We start from the raw sequence: 20,533 nt of genomic DNA, 5'->3' as shown, positions 1-20,533 counted from the left end.
TCTCCTAACTTCAGCTAATAAGACCTTAGTGAAATCTTTTGTATGTACCATTGTATTTAGTGGTTTTCTCAAAACTACCATTAAAAAAACCAACCCAACAACCTATGCTTTATAGCTAAAGAAGAAATGCTATCCTCAGAGCTCTTTTATGAGCTCACAATAAAACACCTTCAGGTGTGGCTCTTTTGGAGAAAATGGAGCTTTCCTTAAAGATAAAGTACAGTAACTGGCTGATCTCATATATTTACCCAAACTTTAATTTAAAGCCAAAGTCATTTATTGGTTATTGCACCAATTCCTTAATATATTGATCTGGACAGGAATCTATCTGTATAATTGTCAATATTGATAGAAATGTATTGGCTAAATCATATTAAAATTAGATCTTAGTGAAGCAGTCCAAGATCTTTGCTTCTCCTATAGGACACCAATAAATTTATAGTGTGTCAATGATTTTATGAGCTCCCAGCCTATAAACAAATGAAAATTAATCAGTTTTCATCTTGATGTGATGGTATACCGGTAATTGGAGTCAACGTGTGGACACACACGCACAATTTGCCTGCACTAACCAGTATTAGTTGATACTGCACTATTGCGGCCTGCAAGTTTTTTCAGGATCAGTTTGTAAAAATTTGATTTGGACAACAGAAGCGGATGTATCTGCTCAGTGTATGGCAAATATAGTTTTGGGAGAAACAAACTGCCTCAACCTAACCCAGCCTTTAGTTACTTTGATGCAACCTGTTCTTAGATTACAAACATGGTGAATTGTTTGTTAACAGAGGGATCTGTGCTTTTATACTGCTATGAGTTATGAAAACTTGACTTCTCTGTTTTACAGCTGGGTCACCATTGTTTTGCTTGACAAATGTGATGGGAGATCAGAGATATAACAAAAAGCATGTGGAATACAACCTTCTGGGCTCTCTCATCTGCCTTGGCAATGTAACACTCATGAGGCAAAGCCTAGCCAGCAGTGGAGAAAAGGCGGGATCTGAATGTCAAAAAAACCCCAAATATTTAAAACTGCCTGCATCTTTCACTCAAGCCTAACGACAACGGAGAGAGACATGCCCTACATTTAAAGCACATTTCTCTCCCCCGCAATGAATCATGGGAACTATCGTTATTTCCTCACGGAGCTACATTTCCCAGAAGCCTTACCAAACTACAATTCCCAGAATTCTTGGGGTTTCTACAGCCTCTGGCTAAGGCGGTGCTGCTTAAGGCACTTTGCTCTTTAACCAAATGCCTAAAACCTGATGGCCTGCTTTCGGGTCTCTCATAGGCTGGTCGCGGATGCTGGATGAGGGGGTTCTTCGGTCTGATCACACCAGAGCTCTTCTCAAATTTGGAACGTGTGAATCAGTCGACGCGTGTCGACGGCTGCAGCCTTACAAGCGCCCTTCGTCCTCTTCCTGGTCACCAAACGGCTCCTGCCTTCGCAAACCACCGGCGGGCAAAGCCTCACGGTTGACGCGCTTTTTCTGGCGCGCCTCCCCCGCTCAGCTGCGTCCTTGCAAATATTTTGCCTCCCCGCTTGCCTGGGATTTGGTTTAGTCCAGCCCCACCTCTCGGACAAGATGGCGGCGCCCGCAGCGAGCGAGGCGGTATGGAATCGCTTGGAGGTGCCGTGGCCCGCGTGCAGCGCGACGGTCACTGTAGCGGCGCAGCACTCGTCAGGTGAGCGGGGGGGGGGAGCCTACTTATGCTCAGAGAATGTGGTTCTCAGTAGAGCTTAGCTCGCAGGCAAGTGTACCCCTTTTTGGTTTCAATAGGTGGAAGTTAAACACGTGCCTCGCTCACCTCTTTTTAAAAAGCATAGTTTTGGCTGAATTTTGCTTCTTGGGGGGTCTTTTGTTTTAATCATTCCAGTGGGAGGAAGATCAAATTAGTTCACATCCATTAGTTCACATTCTTGGGTTTTGTTTTGTTTTGTTTTTGGTAGTCACAGGGTTTTTGCATGCTCCAACTGCATACATGGAGTAAAGATTAAGGTGCAGTTGTTAAACATGACACAGCATTTGATACTTTTTCCAAAGTTCGGTTTTGCGAATCTGTTATAGCCCACAAGGTTTCGTTCAAATGTTCAAAGACATGTTCCGCCAAAGTTGCTTACAGCACATGCAACCGATAGATTCAAAATCATTCCAATCCTCCTAATGTTGATTATTTGTTGGCATTCTTCTCTATATCCCAAGAGTTTGCCACACCAACCCCAGTTCCAATTCCCCCCAGTATTGTATCCATGAGATCTTTTTTACTTCTTTTCCAAATTTCACTTTCCCCTTTTGAAAGTCCTACAGCATACAGGATATCACTTGTCTCTCCGGGTTTTAAAAGAACAAAGTCGCCACGGTTTTGTGACACGGTCCTGTGCTTAACTGTAGTCAGTGCTTTCCTGTTGAGTTGAATAGGCTCATAGAAATTAATAATTGAATTGTAGAGTTGGAAGGGACTACAAGGGCCATCTAGTCCAACTCCATGCAATGCAGGAATCTTTTGACCAGCATGGGGCTCGAACTCAGGACCCTAAGAGTCTCATGCTTTATGGACTGAGCTATCAACCTAAGTTGATCCTAATAGATCAGGATTGGAAAGTAAATTTACAGTCCTATTCCACTTCCTCAGTAGAAAATTCTGCTATACTCACTAGGACCTTCTTTTTGAGTAAACATGCATAGGATTAAGCTAAATGTTGCCTCTCTCTCCTCCTTTTAGTCTGGTATGTTGTTAAAAGTGGGTATGTTATTATACAAGTTATGCATGGATATGTGGGGAGGAGAGTTCTGTCTTTTGTTCTACTGTAATTTGAGGAAACATGATACAGAAACTTAAATGGTCAAAGTGAGTTGATAGCACAAGTACCGTATTTTTCGCTCTATAACACGCATCTGACCATAACACGCATGTAGTTTTTAGAGGAGGAAAACGAGGAAAAAATATTCTAAATGAAACAGTGGATGTATGATTTTTATGGTTCATGCTGTGGCCACAGACATGTGATCTGACAGTGAGTTTGGGGTAGCCCAATGCAAAAATCCTGAGGATCCATGTGGATCCGTGCTTTGTAACCACGTTTTAAGTGGGGAGGGAAGGAAAAGAACTCAAGGGACAAGGAGCTTTTCCGCGGGGAGGAGGGAGGGAAAGAGCACTGTTGCTTTAAAGGTATACTTAAGGTATTTGCCCTGTGCCTCGGTTTTTTTCCCCATTTAACAGTTTGCAGCCTTTTCCTTCCGCTCCTTGTTTTGAGGCGGAATAGATTTGAGCAAGTGAGGAGGACTTGGAATCCAGGGGATTCGCCATAGAATGGAGCACAAAAAAGCGGTAGGGGCACTAGGACCCAGACATTGCTCAAATCTATCCTGCCTGAAAACAAGCTGCTCCATCCCAGCCGATCAGCTGAGACGCGCGGGGGATTTGCGAAGTTTTCCCCTCTCCCTCATGCCCTCCCCAGCCCTTTTTTTTACTTCCTGGTTTTCACTGCGTGGCTCAGAGCTCGAGGTTGGTTTTATTTTGCTGCTGGTTGCTTAAATTTTATCTTTCCTGCCGTCTCTCTGCAGCCTCATTGCTCTGTTTAGAGAGCGCGCAGACCTTTGCTAGCGTCTCTCCCTCCTCCCGTGTAAGCGGCTGCTGCCGGCTTTGCTGCTATGGCTCTCCTTCCCTCCCTCCTTCCTGGCTCCAGGTGGCTTTAAAGAAAGCAAAGTGAGAGCCTCGTAGAGCGTGTAAGTGGCTCCCGCTTTGCCTGACTGACGGCAGCCATGGCTCTGATCCGTGCATTCGCTCCTTAACACGCACAGGCATTTTCCCTTACTTTCTCGGAGCAAAAAAGTGTGTGTTTTGGAGCGAAATTTACGGTAATCTGGATAACGGTGGTGTGGTGTAGTGGTTAGAGTGCTGTAGGACCTGGGAGACCAGGGTACAAATGGCCACTCGGGTATAAAGCTCACTGGGTGACCTTGGGCCTGTCACTCTCTCTTAGGTTAACCTACTTCACAGGGTTGTTGTGAGGGTAGAAGTGTGTATTCCACACTGAGCTGCTTAGATATCAGTGCAATAATAACTTCTACAACTGTGGAACTACTTTTTGAATAAACTCCAGAAACTGCATGGTTGCCTTAATTATCCCAAGAAACAACCTCTGGACACTAGTTTTTCAGTGAGGTTTCACAATTGGAGTGCAAGCAGTTGAAACAACTCCTTCCTGCTATGCTGTCTTCACAAGGCTCATGATAGGAGGCCCATTGGTTTTGTGGGCCTTGAGTGTTGCTGTCACTTTCAGAGACTGGGATGAGGGATTATGGTGGTCTGTGCAGAATAATAATAATAATTTTATTATATATACCATTAAATTATTATTTGTAGCATCTTGCAGTGATGTACAACAGAGTTGCTAACTGGACTTTAAGTTCTGTAAATTGATTCGAGTCAAAATAGTGCTTGAAACTGGTGTGTTAATTTCCATGCTCAAATCAGCAAAGGGGAAAATATTACTGACTTCCATATACATATACACTTGCTAGAGTTAAGTTAGCAAGCTCTTGGGAGTTCTGAACGGTTTAGGACTTTGAAGTACACAGTTTCATATATACATGTTTGTTTGCCTATTCCAGTGAGAAGCCTTTCCGCTGTTCTGAAGGGGTGTCATGCTGTGGACATCCTTCTGAAAAACAAAGCCATGGTTGCAGAACAGAGCCTGCTGCATTCAATCATGTATAATTTTCACTATCAGATGAGTCGTCATAGGTCATTTCGGTCCCTCAAGCAGGTAAGGTTGAGAGTCGTCCGGAAATATATTTAGACTTGGGATGCTTAAGGAATTCTTTGAAATGCAGCCATCTATAGAAATCCACTGCTTTCCTTTTGTATGTGGTGGTCTGATGGCTGTTTTGTATTTTTGTGTGTGTGTCCCCCCAAATAATTACAATAAAAAGGGGTAACAGCTGCTGCACTCATTGAAAATGGGGCTGTAAATGCCTCCTGGACCAATAAAGTTTTATCAATGTGCCATTATTCGCAAGGAGACTGTACAGGCAGTTCCATGTTCCCAGTTCCTTTACTATACCTCCTAAAACGCCTTTTCCATAGTTTAATTCAAGGAGAATACACATGTTATGACAGATTGTTCTTCGCATAATTCTACATGCTTACTACCATGAATCATGTCAAAATTTCTTCTTTCCCTCTTTCCCTTTCAGGTAGAACAGTGCTTGAAGCGTTTAAACAGAATGAATCTGGAGAAGCCAATTCAATACCTTATTCTTTTGGGCCCCACGTAAGTGCCACAAGCCAGAACATCTCACTTCTCTAGTTTAGATTCTGTAGTTTAGATTTACTTGGCTATTCAGGAAAGTACATCAGCATATTTTAAACCTGCTGGAAACTATGGGATTCAAACCAGCTGAAATTCAAACACTTATTGGGCAACAGAGTGTCTTGTTGGATCAATCTATGCTAGTGGAAAACAGTAGAAGCTTTGAAACTAGTCTGAACTTTTCAATATAGAATGAACAGATCTGTGTAATTCAAAAACTTATATTAATTGAAGTCAGCCCAACAGAAGGTACCATGCCTTGCCTTGTCCTTTCCCCCCCCCCCCTATGTAACCAACAGCACAGTCCTAACCAAAAGAAGTAAGTCCTAGTTCCAAAGTAAGTCCTGCTGTGAGGCCTAGGACATAACCAGCATTAAATATTGTGGGGTGCCAACACTTAACCACACCATCTTCTTCTTGTCTCTTTATTTTCAATAGAAAACAGAAAACAGAAAATCCGGAAGAGGCCTTGGTTCCCAGTCAACCTGTGATAGAAGTGATATTAGTAAAGATTTTGGGTGGCTGCAAGCTGTTGCTGCGTCTGCTTGAATGTTGTTGCACAGCTTTTCTGTATCCTTCTGAAACAGTTTGGAATCTAATTTGAAGGTTCTTGTAATTCTCATTTAGTGGTGCAGAATGTCACAGGATATACCACATATTTGTTAGGGAAAACCGATTTGATGACATGTCATTTGCTTCTATTAATAAGTCATTTTGTTATGTATTTTGTGGTGAAGCAGTTGTTTGTGATTCATCTTCAGCATGTTGGTAGAGAATGAGACTCTAAATCTCAGGGTTGTGGGTTTGAGACCCACGGTGGGCAAAAGATTTCTGCATTGCAGAGGGTTGGACTAGATCAGGCATAGGCAAACTTGGCCCTCCAGATGTTTTGAGACTACAATTCCCATCATCCCTGACCCCTGTTCCTGTTAGCTAGGGCTGATGGGAGTTGTAGTCCCAAAACATCTGGAGGGCCGAATTTGCCTATGCCTGGACTAGATGGCCCTCATGCTCCCTTACAATTCTACAGTTCTATGATTGATTTTTTAATTGAGTATATGCCTCCAAAGCAGCATATAATCCTCAGTTAAAAAAAATAATCTTAAGGCTCACTACTCACTGAGTTCCACTGTGTGTTCATGCACAAAGTGTTCAATAAGTTCAGTCCTAAGTATATTTGATTGAAAGAAACATGCAGGAATATGTGTGCATAATTGAAAGTGTGTGTGTGTAATTTGGGTTTCTAGCCTCTTTCGTTAGCAGTCCAACCTTAGTTGTTATCCAACCTTAATCAATTTGCTCATCAGTTTGTCCCTTAAGCACCTGTGTTTGCAAGAGTACATACTGTTAAATACTGTGGTTTTGGGGTTGCTGAGCCGATTATGGTATGTATACCTGTAAAACATTTTAATTCTTTCCCTTCTGCTTGTTCACTTCAATGTCTTTAGCAGAGCATGGTCCCTGCTAACACCAGCAGTGCACATCCTCCCCATTACTTCCCTATTGCATATGGAAGGACCTAGAACAGATGTACAATTTCTGTAGCACTAACAACAGCTCAGTAATAATTGCGAAGGTGTGTGTCTGGGAAATCCAACCGGAAGACCCAATTGTATATCAAGGAGTTAGTGATTCTAACATGGTTACCCTTCCTGCCTCTGTTCCTTCCCCCTCCCTGACAGCTGCTAAGTTTTTGAAGGTGTGAGAACCTTCTCTGGTGTCCTAATCAGGTGGGAGGTGGTGAAGCCCCCCCCCCCAGCTGCCTTAATCAGTCAGGGAGGTTAGTGCTGGGAACCTTCTTTAATGTTCGAAATTGTTATTGGAAAGTGAGGCATTGGGAGGAGGTGGCTATAAAATCAGATGGTTTGGGCAGAGTGATTTAGAAGCCCGTGCACAAACTGATCAGCCACAGGGCTGTGCAATCTAAGGCTACCTGGGGGAGTCACTTCACCACTTCTTGAAGGCTTCCAAGTGCCAGATAGAAGTGCATGCCTGGTATGTATATATTGCTTGCTGATTAGGAACCAAATCTTCCCCCTCCTCACTCGTGTTTTGTATTGCTTCTGTTTTTTTTATATAAAAATTTTTATTTGGTTTTCTGCTTTTATAAAAACAAAACACACACAAAGAAAAAACACAAAACAAAAACATGTATAAAATCAGCAAATCCCCATTTCATAACCTTGTTCCCTGACTTCCCCCCACCCCCCCTCGTGCATCCCAGTTCCCAAGATTATATCAGCAAGTTGGTGTTTCTCCTCTTAACCATCTTATTCATCTTATTACCTCTTTTATAATAAAAATTGATTTTCCTAAGTTGGACTTAAGTTCTCTTCCATCGATTTTCATTTTGTCTTAATTAAGAGTCATATTAACCAAACCTAAAAGTCTTAAGAGTTTTTAAGAATCTCCTCTTCCCTCCCTCCCATCCCCGGTTTTTGTCCCTTCCCAATAGAAATCCAAATTCGAGATTCTCAGCCTGGGTTCCTCACGTCCGAGGCTTTCAAGTCTATTTCAGTCCCTCTCTGCCTGTCTTGTTGGTAGTCCTTTATGTCAGTCGTCGAGTCTGGAAAAAGTTCTTTCACCATCAAAGTGTATTCTCTTCCCACAAGGAGATTTGAAAGTAACTGCTGAAAAATTTCCACCAAAGCCTGTATCTTCAGAATCAAAGTCCAAACTGAGGCCCCAGTCATATTTCTTTATTTTAAGTTCCTGTATTCCATATTGTCCCGGGACCTCCTCCTTCTTCTTCTGTGTCTTTCGCAGACTTGTGGTAGATAAGTTCCTAGCGTCTCCTTGCTTGTGTTCCACAGATGTCAGCTTTTGGTTGTTACTTCCCAAGGTTACTTCTTCTTTTTCTTGTTGTTTAGTCTCTTCCACCTCTGTAGATATTATTTCCCATTCAGCTGTGGATTCTTTCTCATTCAGGTCCTCAATACAGAGAGCAGAGTTGCCTGTTCCCAAGGTCATAGTCACAAGTTGTTTATTCATGGCCAAGCTCTGCTCTTGTAAGGTTCCCACCAATTGAAACATCCTTTCGATTTCCACTAGTAACTTTCCTTCCACAGCCATTGTATCCATTGTAGTTTCACAGAATTCCCCCTAGAGGGAATCTGGTTACTTATTAGTCTTTTCTCCAACAGTCCTTTAACAAATTATTATTACTTTGTTTCCAACAATTTTGGCTCAATTATAACTCGTCTTAGTCCAGAGGGATCTTAGATAGCGATTTTTCCACTTTAAACCGCCCGTTTGACAGCTTTGACAGCTGTCAAACTCCGCAGCTCTTACACAGGCACAAAGGCAGGACTTTCCCGAGCCCGGGAGGGGGGGTTGTTTAAAACAAAAAGAAGGTTTCCAAAACTCCACTCTCCAGCCCAAAATTTCCTTTAGCCAAATCTTGAAAGTTAATGTCCTTTTTAACTCACCCCGCCAAGGGTAGGCTCTCCAGCTTAGCTCTTATGTCGTTGCATAGATCGTCTGCAAGGGGGGGGGGTGCGGACTTCTAGCACACCCCCCGGTCGTCTCCAATTCAGGGTAAATTTTTTTAAAGTCCCAATCCGTCTTACTCACGGGTGATTCTTTCAGTCCAAATTTTCAAGGAAGGAAGTCAGCGCTCTCTGGTCATGGCTCGCGGCTTCGCTCCACCGAGGTAGCGATCGACTCTCAGTGCCACGCCACCCCCGTATCCTCTCCGCAGCCTTTAAAAAGGCTCTTCGTGGATCAGGGGGGGCGCTTAAGGCACCCGCCGAGTCTTCAGTCTGCAGGCATCCGCGCCTGCGGTTTTTAAGAGTCCCCGCGTCGCCGGCGCGGCAAAGACCCGTCCTCGGTAGAGCCGATTCCCTCCGCAGCTCGGAGGGAATCCGCCATTTCCAGATCGCGTCAACCCGGAAGACCGTGTTTTGTATTGCTTCTGAATCTCCTTGCATTTGGCAAGACAATGTGTTCCCCTTAACTGACCCTGACCAGCTTTCTTCTAAACAAGTAAAATTTTCCAGAGCAAAGATAATCCGATAATACTAGGGCTGTGGGATTGAAATTGGAGAAGCAGCATTTTACTTGTAAACCATTGATAAAGCAAGCAATGAAGTAGCTGTGACCGCAATCGTTTCCCTGGTTCCTCTGTCTGTCCACCTCTGCCTTTGGTTAGGTTAAAGTAGATTCCTCCTTGCAGGGCACAAGGCTGGTGGCAAGTGCTACACATACACTGAAACAAAGCAGAGGCACTGCCCCTAGGTTTACACACTGAAAGAAACTAAGGAAGGAGGTAAAACAAATGGTAGACAAGGGAGTACAGTTTGATAAAGAGCAAACAGGCAACGTAAGTGGTATTTAAATCGAAGCAGGGGCAGGTTAATGGTCTTTCCATGGTGGCAGAGGTGCAGCTAACTAGGGTCATTTAGTCCTCAGGCTGCTGTCCATTTCCTTGAATGGAATTTACACAAATAAATTCCAGATGTGGAAAGCAGGTGCTGTGTAACAGATATAAGTGTTTTCATCTCTTTTTCTTTGCAATAGGATCATTTATAGAGGTGTGTTAAAAAGCCTCGCTTCACTATATATGAGGCTGTTTGAATTGCTTCAGGAAGTTTCAAAGACTCATCCAAGGCCTTACATTAAAGGATTTGCCTTTCCTTCCGAAATATACGAATTTCTGGGCACCACTTATTCAGAGATTGAAAAGAAAATGCCCAACAAAACATTTGTATTGAAAAAAGCTGGACCTGGATGGATGACTAGACTTTTCCCAGGAAGCAAGGCTGTATCTCAGTCTCACGCTTCGAGTACAGCTGTGCCTACAAAAGTCAGAAAGAAGGTTTCTTCTTTCATTGATATTGGGAAGCCAATTCTGGTAAAAAGAACTAACCAAGGTAAGAGAGAATGGTCTCCTTATTTATTTATATTTATTTCACAACATTTAATACACTGCTTGCTTTTAATAAAATTTTTATACGGTTCACAAAAAAGAGAGAAAACAATATTGGTAAACAATTAAAAACAATTTTTTTTTCTTTTTTAATGTTTAAAATCAACAATATGCTAAAACAATATTAAAACACATGACAGCTTCTACATGTCTGGATAGGGTTGCCTAAAGAAAATCATTTTTAGTCAGGTGCCAAAAGAAGTAAAGTGAAGGTGTCTGGTGACAATAGACAGGGATTTCCTAAGTGTGTGTTGCTACACAAAAAGTTTGATTTCTTATAAGGGTGGAATAAGTATTATGTGGGCATCTTGGCCAGGTGCTGCTGGGCAACAAGATGGCAATGAGGAAGAGATGAAGGTTGGGAAGCCAAGTTGGTCTCATTGTGGATTGGCCACCCTCATGTCTGTATTATAGCATGATATGCAACTTATTGTGCTCTAAAACTTGTATCAAGTTGCATGGAAGGTGTCTTCTTAATTTGTTGTTACAACTTATTGCCCACCCTTCATCTTAATTAAGGTTAAAACACAATATTACACAATATTAAAAACTGTTTAAAACTAAAATTACAGAAATAAGGGGAGTCCTTAAAAATATGCATCTCGTGTCAAAGGTAGCAGGGTAAAGAGGTGCATCTTCAGCATAATCAGAAAGCTGTATAATGAAGGCACCAGACACACCTCTGGGAAGAAAGTTCCACAAATTAAGGGCTGCCACAGAAAATTCCCTTTCCTGGACCGCCCTCTTCCCTGAAGGAACTTCTCAGGGTGGTGGAACAACCAAGAGGGCACCTTCTGCTGATCTTAGCAGCCAAGCGGGTGTGTAGGGAAGGAGGCAGTCTTTCAGGTATTCAGTGCCTAAGTCATTTAGGGCTTTAAAGAGTAACATGAGCACCTTGAATTGGGCTGGAAATGAACTGGCAACCAGTCCTTTGTGCTGCTTGTATGGAATGGGGAGAGATGAAATTGCGTCATGCCCCAAGATGCTCTGGAAATAGCTGACGACTGCATTGTGGAAGAACTCTGATATTCCCTAGGCTTAACCTTAGTAAAATGCTTAGAATATAAATTAAGATCCACTGATTGAAGAATAAGTTTGTTACAGATAACTGCTTAGAATCATATAGCCAAGCTCTTTTTTCTGTTATGACATGGCAGCTGTGCCCTTTCTTCCAGATCTTGGGAAGGAGTTTGCGTTTGATGTCAAGAGCTTATGCAAGTTCCCTAACCCTGCACCACGGGAGGTTTGTTTTTTTCCATTCTGTGTTTGTCTTGAATATGTGCTCCTTTTTTCCTCTTCTGGGCAGAAAACATTACTCTGTGAATTTCTGCCATGGCATTAATTTGCTTCAAGAGGTGCACCTTTCAATATAAGTCCTTGTCTATAAATGTAGCTTTTACATGGTGAACTTGCTGATCTGGACTGTACAGTGCTGTAAATATATACTGTACAGTGCAAAAGTATATGCAAGGTAATTGTTTGTTTTGGTATTTGCCATGAATATGTATAACTTCATTTGTCCACCTCTCTTGCAGATGGGAGAAACTAACACAGTGGTGCTATGCAAGCTTAATGAAAGCCAATTCCACTGAAAGCTTTAGAACTTCAGCGGCTAGAATCTGAATAATTTCTCTGGGAAGGGTCATGGCTTAGTAGCTGACCATATCCTTGTAGCTGACCAGAAGTTCCAAGGTTTCTCACAGCCTCACTATTAATGATATTTTAAATTTGAAAGGTCTCTGCCTGGAGCCTAGCTGAATTGTTGCTCATCAAAATAGAAAACACTGTACCAGTGTCATACATAATATGTTCTGTGAAGTTTAAGATAATGGCTTTGAACAGCAGATGTGCGAAGAAACAATTTTTGTTATGTATTGCAAGGAGCCACCGTTCAAGAAACACAATTATAAAGGCTGTGTGAGCTTGCAAAAAACTTTTTTTTTGGGGGGGGGGGATAATCCTGTTCAGCGGTAGGGCAAAGATAACCACTGACTTAAAATAATATTTAACATTCATTTGCTTCTATATTCTTTCTAAACAGGTTCCTTCTAGTCAAGGATACAGTATGTAATCTTAGAAATATGAGTCTCTTCGTCAAAGATACCTTTTTCTCCTTTACTAATGCCCTTCCATTTTATTTTATTTCAGAATACAAAAGTCACAGTGAAGTTTCCTGGGTCAAAAAAAAGAACTACATTGGTTTCTTCTAAATCACTGAGGTCCCAGCATCTTAAATCTTTTGTCTCCAAATTTCAAGAAGCACGCACCTTCAGAGAACTGTCTGATACACTCAGAACAACGGTTCTGTGGTGCAAAAGCAATAAACTTGGGCCAGAGGCTTTTTTCTTGGGAATGAAACTTCTGAAAAGTAGGCGGTTAGAGCATGTGGAAACACAGGGTTGCAGGTTTGTATAAATGGCAGTGCTGGATTTCTCTGAGGTAGCAACTGCAGAAGACTATTCTGTGCTTACTATCTTCCTTCCCTGATCATGAGAAGGCTGCCATAAATGTGGGAAATTATATAAGGTGCAGGTAACTGCAGGATAGATCACTGCCACAGCATCCTGTGATTTGGCACTGTTAGAAGCATAATGCAAAGTGTGCTATGTCGGTTTCCCCTAAACTACTTGCAGTCTATGCCTACCTAGAACTATTATTCTGTTCATAGATCTGTATATTAAATAAGGTAAGACTGATGGGTTTTTATAATAATATAACTTTACCTTGGGATTGTGGCAGTGAAGGAAGGTATATTCCTGGTCACCACCACTAGCTGTGAGACCAAGGTGGGGGGGAACTTTGACTCACAGGAGGAACATCATGCTTACTTTCCTCTTTACTTCCCATTCCTTTCTCCTTTTGTATTGGACCTATTGGCTAGCCCCTACCCACAGGCGCACAAACCTACACTTTTTAAAGAATTATACACTTGTAAGTGCCTTACCTGTCCAACCTATGGACAGTAAATTTATTACTTAATAACATTCATAATGTGGTAGTTACTCTTCCTCAGTCTGATATTTAAAATAAAACTAAAGGGGCAGGTAGAAACATATTTTGGAGGGCATGGTGTCAGTCCAGGCTGCAGTTTATATTAGATTTTGATAATGGACAAAGCTGTTCCAGATGAGCAGACTAGCTTGCGCAAAAGATACTTGGTTATGCAAAATAATCTACTTGTGCTGTAATGAAGAAAATCCCTCTTAATTGTCAGCTTACTTGGCATTAAACTTTAGGGTGATTACTTTTGAGTAGACACAGCAAGAATTTCACTGTTAAAGTTGCTAAAATTTATCTTTGCATTCCAGCTTACAACGGAAACTTGGCTGCATTAAAGCTACTCTCTGTAAATATCTCGTGCTTTCAAGCTGCAGAGTGAGACCCAGCCAAAGACTTAAAGCACATTTCCATCCACAAAGACAGACGAAACGCTCAAGGAAATCAAGATGTGTTTCAAGGAGTGCACCATCTTGTATTGTTCCCATACAAAGAGACACTTCTATCCATTTGAAGGGCAGTAGATATCTTCCTCTTCCTCTTCCTCAGTGCTCTAGCTCCTTGTCTCCAGTTTGGGATGCTGACAACAGTGGTACTACCTACAGTGTTGAAAAACAATCACATGGCCATCCTTCTGACCTTGTGGGGCTTGGAAGAAAGCCTTCCCATAAACAGAAAGAAGCCACAGAGAATGAAGATGATATTGATGACATTTTTAAAGTAATAGGCCTATAGCATTCTGTTCCATTAAACTAATTTAAACTGTTCACTGAGTTTGTGTTAAGAGAAGATGGGTGTTACCTACTTAAACAGAATGCATCAAAAACACTGCTTCCTGATTTGAAGTTTTTTGCAAGCATTATCATTACATAAGGTTGACACTTTAATTGCTGTTAAGTGGCAGAAAACAGCAAAACTCAGCTTTTGTATATAAGCAGCAGCATGCATTTAGATGCTTTAATACATTTTGTACATGGACTGCACTCTCATTCCCCAGGGTGAATGTCTAGTGAAAATCAACACCTTTGGGGGGAAACTGTAGGGTCCTACAAACCCATCCAAAATAGTACAATAGTAGGACTATGTCCACTTTGTAGCCAGAATGCTGGCTGATGGGTGGGAAGCAGAACACCAGCACAATAAGAAATGCACAGCACATGCAACCTGAGCAACATTGCACTGCAACATTTGCTTGCTTCAGCTATTTCTCAGTCTTAGCACTCCTTAGAATATGCTGAGACAGAACTGAACCTATACTGTAATGCCTAGCTACATGCTATGTAAACTCAAAGCAGGTAGAAGCAAACCAATCCTCAAAACTATTTGGTAATTAGAAATTGCTGTCAACTCAGCTTCTGCTCAGGTACAGTGGTACCTTGCAAGACGAACGCCTTGCAAGACGGAAAACCCGCTAGACGAAAGGGTTTTCCGTTTTGGAGGCGCTTCGCAAGACAAATTTCCCTATGGGCTTGCTTCGCAAGACAGCCCATAGGGAAATATCCGGGACAGCGGGGAAGCACAGCGCGTCTTCCCCACTGTCCTCGGACCTCCTCTGAAGCCGGGCGGTGGGGCGGGAACGCCTCCCGCCGCCACCGGGCTTCGGAACGATGCTCTGAAGCCGGGCGGCGGGGCGGGAACGCCTGCCCCCGCCGCCCGGCTTCGGAACGGTGCTCCGAAGCCGGGCGGCGGGGAGGGAACACCTGAAGGCGGGCGGGGGCGAAAGTCTTTGCTCCCCCCTGCCTGCCTGTCCCGGAGGGCTTTTGAAGGCAGGCGGGGGGGAGCAAAGACTTTCGCCCCCCGCCCGCCTTCAGAAGAGGTCCAGGACCTCTTCTGAAGGCTGGCGGGGGGCAAAAGTCTTTGTCCCCCCTGCCTGCCTTCCCAGGGGCTTTTAAATCGCCCCGGACAGCGGAGAAGTCCTCCGCTGTCCCGGGGCGATTTTAAAATGCCGCCCGCCAGCATTTTAAGATCGCCCGGACAGCGGAGAAGTCCTCCGCTGTCCCGGGGTTTTTTAAAATGCTGGGGGTGGGAAGAAAAGCCCTTGTCCCCCCCCCAGCCTTCAGAAGAGGTCCGGGGACAGACTGTCCCCGGATCTGGTCTGAAGGCGGTTTCCCTAGGAACGCATTAATTGATTTTCAATGCATTCCTATGGGAAACCGTGCATCGCAAGACGAAAAACTCGCAAGACAAAGAGACTTGCGGAACGAATTAATTTCGTCTTGCGAGGCACCACTGTAGTTGTGCTTAGCTACTGCAGTGCATAGAGTTAATTTTTTAAAAAAAGCAAAAGTGATGTTGGTGTACCTGCTTATTGTGAGATTTTGATCAGCTCTGGCCCATCTTAAGCTGATACAAGCAGAGTGTAATCCCTTTGTCCGCAACGAAAGGATAAGCAGGTATCGTGCTACATGCTAATTGTTTTATTTCTCATCTATACCGAGAACACACGAACGTACATGTTGCCTCTGTGAGAGCAGAGAAGCAACTCACTCTCCAACAAAGAAACGACAGAACAGTGAAAAACAGGAAACCAGTGTACGTCACATCCAGTCTCCCATTCCCGTGGGAATCCAACAGTAACTGACTGTGGAATGTAAACAATGTCTTGTGACAAGCAGTTTTGCTGCTCAGTGAGGGAAATAGAAACCAACACTTATGACTACCCCACATGTGTCCAAAGAGGTTAATTCATGTTAACATAGTCAAAAGCTGAGGCAAGCCTATTGGGCCTTGATCCCCACTGACTTGGTATCAATTGTATTGATACATAACCCTTTCAGAAAAGTACAGGAATCATCTTGGTTTCCCCATTACAAGAGATGCATGGGTGAAAGTGTTTATTCATATTCATTAAGAATTCCAAATCACTAGTATTTACTGTGAAATAACATTAATGGGAAGCAATTCATAAATTGAATCAGTTATACAAAGTGTATCTATACAGTAACTAAGCAAAACAACAACCCTCAAAAAACAAAACAATTGTTCCAGTTACAAAGTTCCCCCCTGTGAATTAACATTTACAAAACAAAGTGTTGGTTTGTCTTCTAGTAGCGGCAATATCCAAACATGTTAGCACCTGTTATGGGCCTTTCTCCCTCAGCTGAAAAAAAGAGTACAAATACAGTGTTTCCTCCACTTACTCAAAGAAACAAATAAAACTGCCTATAATATACGCCTCAACTGCCAATAGCTCTGATCTCTTGACATAATTGCCCATAGCTTTCATTCCTGTGTTTATGGAATGAGGCACCTCATTTTGGAGTAAGTTCCTGTGATGTGTACAACTAGCAAGATTGCTATTTTTTTCACAATGTTGGTATTAACCTAGAGCTATGTACAGTGGTGTGTTTTCCATTTTTCACAGACTTTAAAAGCCACTAGAATTGCCACTTAAGGTATATTTGGGAAGAGAAGGTACATCACCCACCCACCCTCAAACTGCAGAGATTTGTTCCCGTTAGTAAAGTACTACTGTAATGGTCCACACTGTCATGGGGACTGCAAGAACTTCACTTTGTTTGGTGAATCCTTGAGAGGACAACACAAGTCAGAAAAATGAAACATACCATTCTGCACATACTACCCATCTGCATCGCATGATGCCTTAAGATCCATAGTTTGCTTCATCAAATGCCTTTCTGGCCCGTTTCAGTTCTTCATTCATTGTTAACAAGTCTTTCACACGAGCAAACTTCCGTGGGTCTTTACGGATCAGGAAGACAATATCTTCAACCTGTACTCGACCTTGCCGTCCAATTGACATTGCTTTGTGGGTCTATTGGTAGGAAAGAATTGATCAGTCACATACATTCTAAGAGAGGTTCAGTACCTGTACCATGGATTTGACCATGTGTTCTCTTGAATGTTTGGATTTCTTCCCTTGCAGCAACCTGTATCATGAAATTAATTGTAGTAAACAACACTAAAACACAGCCCTCATTATGCTTGTAGCATTCTTCATTTATTCATTTAAAGTGGGCTGATCAAAAGTTGCCTGATATACGTCTTCCCTTCAAGGCTCTGCTCTCTGGTTTTCAAGTAACAAACAGCAGCACTAAAAACAGATAATATCTCACAGCATCTGCTTCACCCAATTTGTAATCTCATACAAGACTTACCATTTCTGTGATGAATTCTATAACCAAGTCTTCAAGAATATCCACGGACTCTGTGTAAGGATTCTGGTCATCTCCAAATCCATACATCATACATCTTACTGTAGAATGAACAAATGCCCACAGTGAGATATGTAATGGAAGCACTTTAGAAAACTTAAGACCTATTCACTATGTTTCTCAATAAGTGTGACTCGGCAGTCATAGTCTTCCAAATTGTTCAAGCAAGCAGAAGCCTACATCTAAGCTTCTCAACTAATTTTTAAGTTGCAAATATTCCCCACTTGGAAGTATATGCTGGATGATATAGGGTTCTTAAATCAAAACACTGTCACCCTGTTGATGGCAGTATGCATACTTTTAAGACAATGCCCAATAAGGTGTTTTTTCAATGGAACCTTGATGCTAAGAACTGCAGAAAGTATGTGTAACTTCAATGAAAAGCTGCATGTCCAATTAATAATCCCAAATGAACAACACTACTCAACAGATCTCTATTGTGTTCTGGTTATATTTTAAAAAGCTTAGACTGTTTTGCCAAGTATGCTTCAGTGCAACTGCATACTGTCCAAATTACTAGTTGTGTGAATACTGCATTACTGCAGAAAAATGACGTTTCCTTGAAGGGAGTCTTCAAGGAAATGGCATCTTACTGTAGCACTGAAGTATTTAGAACCCAAATTGAGGGCATTCAGCACAAGGCCTTTCTCCCTTACCCTGAGGGAGGGGAATGATAGGCTACTGCAGGGGTGTCCAAACTTTTCTCAAAGAGGGCCAGATTTGATGAAGTGAACATGCGTGAGGGCCAACCAAAGTTGTTGACCTTTTTTTAGGATTTTCGGAGGTTTAAGCCTCCGAAAGGGACTTTGGACATGACTGGGCTAATGTGTGCTTCCTAACAGCCACAGAATGCAGCAACAAGATTGACAAATACAGATGTATTGTAAAAAGTGGCATTCTAAATCAAAATCTGAGGGAGAGTTCATGTACATATTAAACTCTAAAAAACATCAAGATCAAGTGGAGCATGTATGCATGAAATAATAATTTCAGATTTGTTGTTGTTGTTGTTTAGTCATTTAGTCGTGTCCGACTCTTGGTGACCCCATGGACCAGAGGTCACTAGGCACTCCTGTCTTCCACTGCCTCCCGCAGTTTGGTCAGACTCATGTTTGTAGCTTCGAGAACACTGTCCAACCATCTCGTCCTCTGTCGTCCCCTTCTCCTTGTGCCCTCCATCTTTCCCAGCATCAGGGTCTTTTCCAGAGAGTCTTCTCTTCTCAAATTTCAGATTAAATACTTTTTATTCTACCTCACATAATTTCACACAATACATTTTAATGGTAATAGTTCACATATTCATCTATGAATCAAGTGACATCAAATGGCATGCAAAAATGTGTGAATCAGCCCTTAGTCTCAAGTTGGGTCTGTTCTTAACCTGAAACTGTTCTTAACCTGAAGCACCACTTTAGCTAATGGGGCCTCCTGCTGCCGCTGTTCCGCCGCTGCACGATTTCTGTTCTTATCCTGAAGCAAAGTTCTTAACCCAAGGTACTATTTCTGGGTTAGCTGAGTCTGTAACCTGAAGCGTATGTAACCCGAGGTACCACTGTAATAGCATCAAACACAGGAAGCTGCCTTATACCAAGTAAGATCTTTTAGCTCAGTATTGTCTACACCAGGGGTGAGGAACCTGTGGCCCTTCAGTTGTTGGTACTCTAAATCCCATCAGCATGATCAGTGGAGCCCCAACTTACATTCCTTGGAGAACAGCCTTTTCCTTTTCCCCTGTGCACCATCTGGGCCTCCTCCAGCCTCCTCAGTATCTTCTTCAAACTAAAGTGGGGGGAGAGAATCCCAAACAAGAATGCAAGAGAATTATTATTATTATTATTATTATTATTATTATTATTATTATTATTATTAATACCCCGCCCATCTGGCTGGGTTTCCCCAGCCAGTCTGGGTGGCTTCCAACAGAATAGTAAAGTACAATAGTCTATTAAACATTAAAAGCTTCCCTAAATTATAAATTATAAACTAGGCTAGAATTGAATGACAGAACAGCGAACCTCTGAACAATATCCTACAAACCCAAGAGAAAGTGGCAAGGAAGGGGAAAGTAAAGGCTAAGCGGGTATCAGATTGCAGCCGCACCCCCTGCCCTCCCCGCCCCCTCTTTTCCCGAAGCCAGCAAGCGCCTTCTCCAGACTCCCACCCCGACCTTTCCTACTCACAGGAGGGTCCTCTTCTTCGTCCGCCATGACTGCAGCAGCCACCTTCCCTTCCAGGCTTCCGCCGGGATAGCAACTCGCGTTCTTATTGGTCGCGTCGACGGGCACTCTTGAGCATGCTCTCTCGGAGCTAATGAAGCTGTAGACCTTGCCCTTTTCCAGTCCCTTCTTTCCGTAGCTCTGAGGAACGCGAAATGGGAGTGGGGGGGGGGTTTACAAAGCTAGCAGCACGCGTGCGCAGTAGGAGCGACTGAAGTCCCTCGCCCTCTTTGGAAATGGACTTGCCGTAATACAGTAACCCCATTCAAAGCAGATGAGGAGTTTGGTTCCTGGGGCAAGATTGGATAAAGCTGAAACATATTAAACAACCAATTCCTGCCCTTTGTGAGTGGCAACGGACGATGCAAACAAGGAGCTTCGTGGTAGCTTAAAGATGAACAGGTTTGCAGCAGCACAAGTTTGGAGTCCACTTCATCAGTACATTCTGTATTCAAACTCCAAATGCTACAATAAATCTGCTAGTCCTTAATGTGCCACAAGACTGTTATTTGTGGTGTCTTTGTAACTTTTGTTTGCTCTCGAATATACAGATTTGAGTAGGAAGGAATAAAAAAGGCAGTGATGGTGATATAAGTAAAAAAACAACTGCTCCTTTTCCCTTATGGGGTACCCAAGAGCCCATATAGAGTCCTTTTGTAGGTTCTCTATCAGTAGGAGAAAATAACAGAGACCAACCAGAGAATATTGAGAAGCAAAGCAGCTAATAAGCCTGATCTTTATTAACTGTTGCAACAGGGTGCTCCCACACACACAGGAGAGAGGAGGACCCAGAGCCATGCGTGCAAGCCCTTACATAGACATTTTAAATTGCCCGCCCTGGAGTCCAAGACCACCCCCAGAAACATCATATATACATCACAGAAAAAGTGGTCTACAACAG

The 20,533-nt window shown here is 42.7% G+C and overlaps 2 protein-coding genes and 1 long non-coding RNA gene across 7 annotated transcripts in view; 1 reads left to right on the top strand and 2 right to left on the bottom strand.

The window, feature by feature from the left end:
* LOC308589708 overlaps positions 1 to 1,160 on the bottom strand; it is a 68,151-nt gene extending 66,991 nt beyond the window's left edge. For all 3 annotated transcript variants that reach the window (XR_014009443.1, XR_014009444.1, XR_014009445.1), the window contains exon 1: positions 919 to 1,160. This is a non-coding gene — a long non-coding RNA (uncharacterized lncRNA). The remainder of the gene's footprint in view (positions 1 to 918) is intronic.
* Positions 1,161 to 1,243: 83 nt separating this feature from the next.
* Positions 1,244 to 14,010, top strand: RMP64 (ribonuclease MRP subunit p64). The gene is made up of 9 exons (XM_081199003.1): positions 1,244 to 1,686; positions 4,617 to 4,771; positions 5,202 to 5,278; positions 5,756 to 5,887; positions 6,625 to 6,702; positions 9,836 to 10,188; positions 11,420 to 11,487; positions 12,393 to 12,649; positions 13,553 to 14,010. Exons 1-9 carry the CDS (start codon positions 1,587 to 1,589, stop codon positions 13,974 to 13,976), a joined length of 1,644 nt encoding a protein of 547 aa, XP_081055129.1. The 5' UTR covers positions 1,244 to 1,586; the 3' UTR covers positions 13,977 to 14,010.
* Positions 14,011 to 16,036: 2,026 nt separating this feature from the next.
* TAF13 (TATA-box binding protein associated factor 13) lies at positions 16,037 to 19,753 on the bottom strand. 3 transcript variants are annotated; one of them, XM_081199115.1, is made up of 5 exons: positions 19,597 to 19,753; positions 19,117 to 19,195; positions 17,360 to 17,457; positions 16,808 to 17,016; positions 16,037 to 16,341 (listed from the first exon to the last, which is right to left on the bottom strand). In XM_081199115.1, exons 1-4 carry the CDS (start codon positions 19,621 to 19,623, stop codon positions 16,846 to 16,848), a joined length of 375 nt encoding a protein of 124 aa, XP_081055241.1. In that variant the 5' UTR covers positions 19,624 to 19,753; the 3' UTR covers positions 16,037 to 16,341; positions 16,808 to 16,845. The 3 variants fall into 3 exon arrangements, with proteins under 3 accessions (XP_081055241.1, XP_081055240.1, XP_081055239.1); XM_081199114.1 differs by having other exon boundaries at positions 16,822 to 17,016; XM_081199113.1 differs by having other exon boundaries at positions 16,037 to 17,016.
* Between the last annotated feature and the right edge of the window lie 780 nt (positions 19,754 to 20,533).

This window comes from Podarcis bocagei, assembly GCF_964188305.1.
Source record: "Podarcis bocagei genome assembly, chromosome: 6".
NCBI classification, from domain to species: Eukaryota; Metazoa; Chordata; class Lepidosauria; order Squamata; family Lacertidae; genus Podarcis; species Podarcis bocagei.
This window is presented reverse-complemented; position numbering and strand designations above follow the sequence as displayed.

What these genes read in the sequence shown, in the direction of transcription:
- RMP64 (XM_081199003.1), top strand. Translation starts at nt 1,587, where the DNA reads ATGGCGGCGCCCGCAGCGAGCGAGGCGGTATGGAATCGCTTGGAGGTG. An exon ending in CATTTCGGTCCCTCAAGCAG is followed by an intron (nt 4,772 to 5,201) that starts GTAAGGTTGAGA and finishes TTTCCCTTTCAG; the next exon opens with GTAGAACAGTGCTTGAAGCG. An exon ending in GTGGAAACACAGGGTTGCAG is followed by an intron (nt 12,650 to 13,552) that starts GTTTGTATAAAT and finishes TTTGCATTCCAG; the next exon opens with CTTACAACGGAAACTTGGCT.
- TAF13 (XM_081199113.1), bottom strand. Translation starts at nt 19,623, where the DNA reads ATGGCGGACGAAGAAGAGGACCCTCCT. An exon ending in ACGAAGAAGAGGACCCTCCT is followed by an intron (nt 19,196 to 19,596) that starts GTGAGTAGGAAA and finishes CCCCCACTTTAG; the next exon opens with TTTGAAGAAGATACTGAGGA. An exon ending in TAGAATTCATCACAGAAATG is followed by an intron (nt 17,017 to 17,359) that starts GTAAGTCTTGTA and finishes TCCTACCAATAG; the next exon opens with ACCCACAAAGCAATGTCAAT.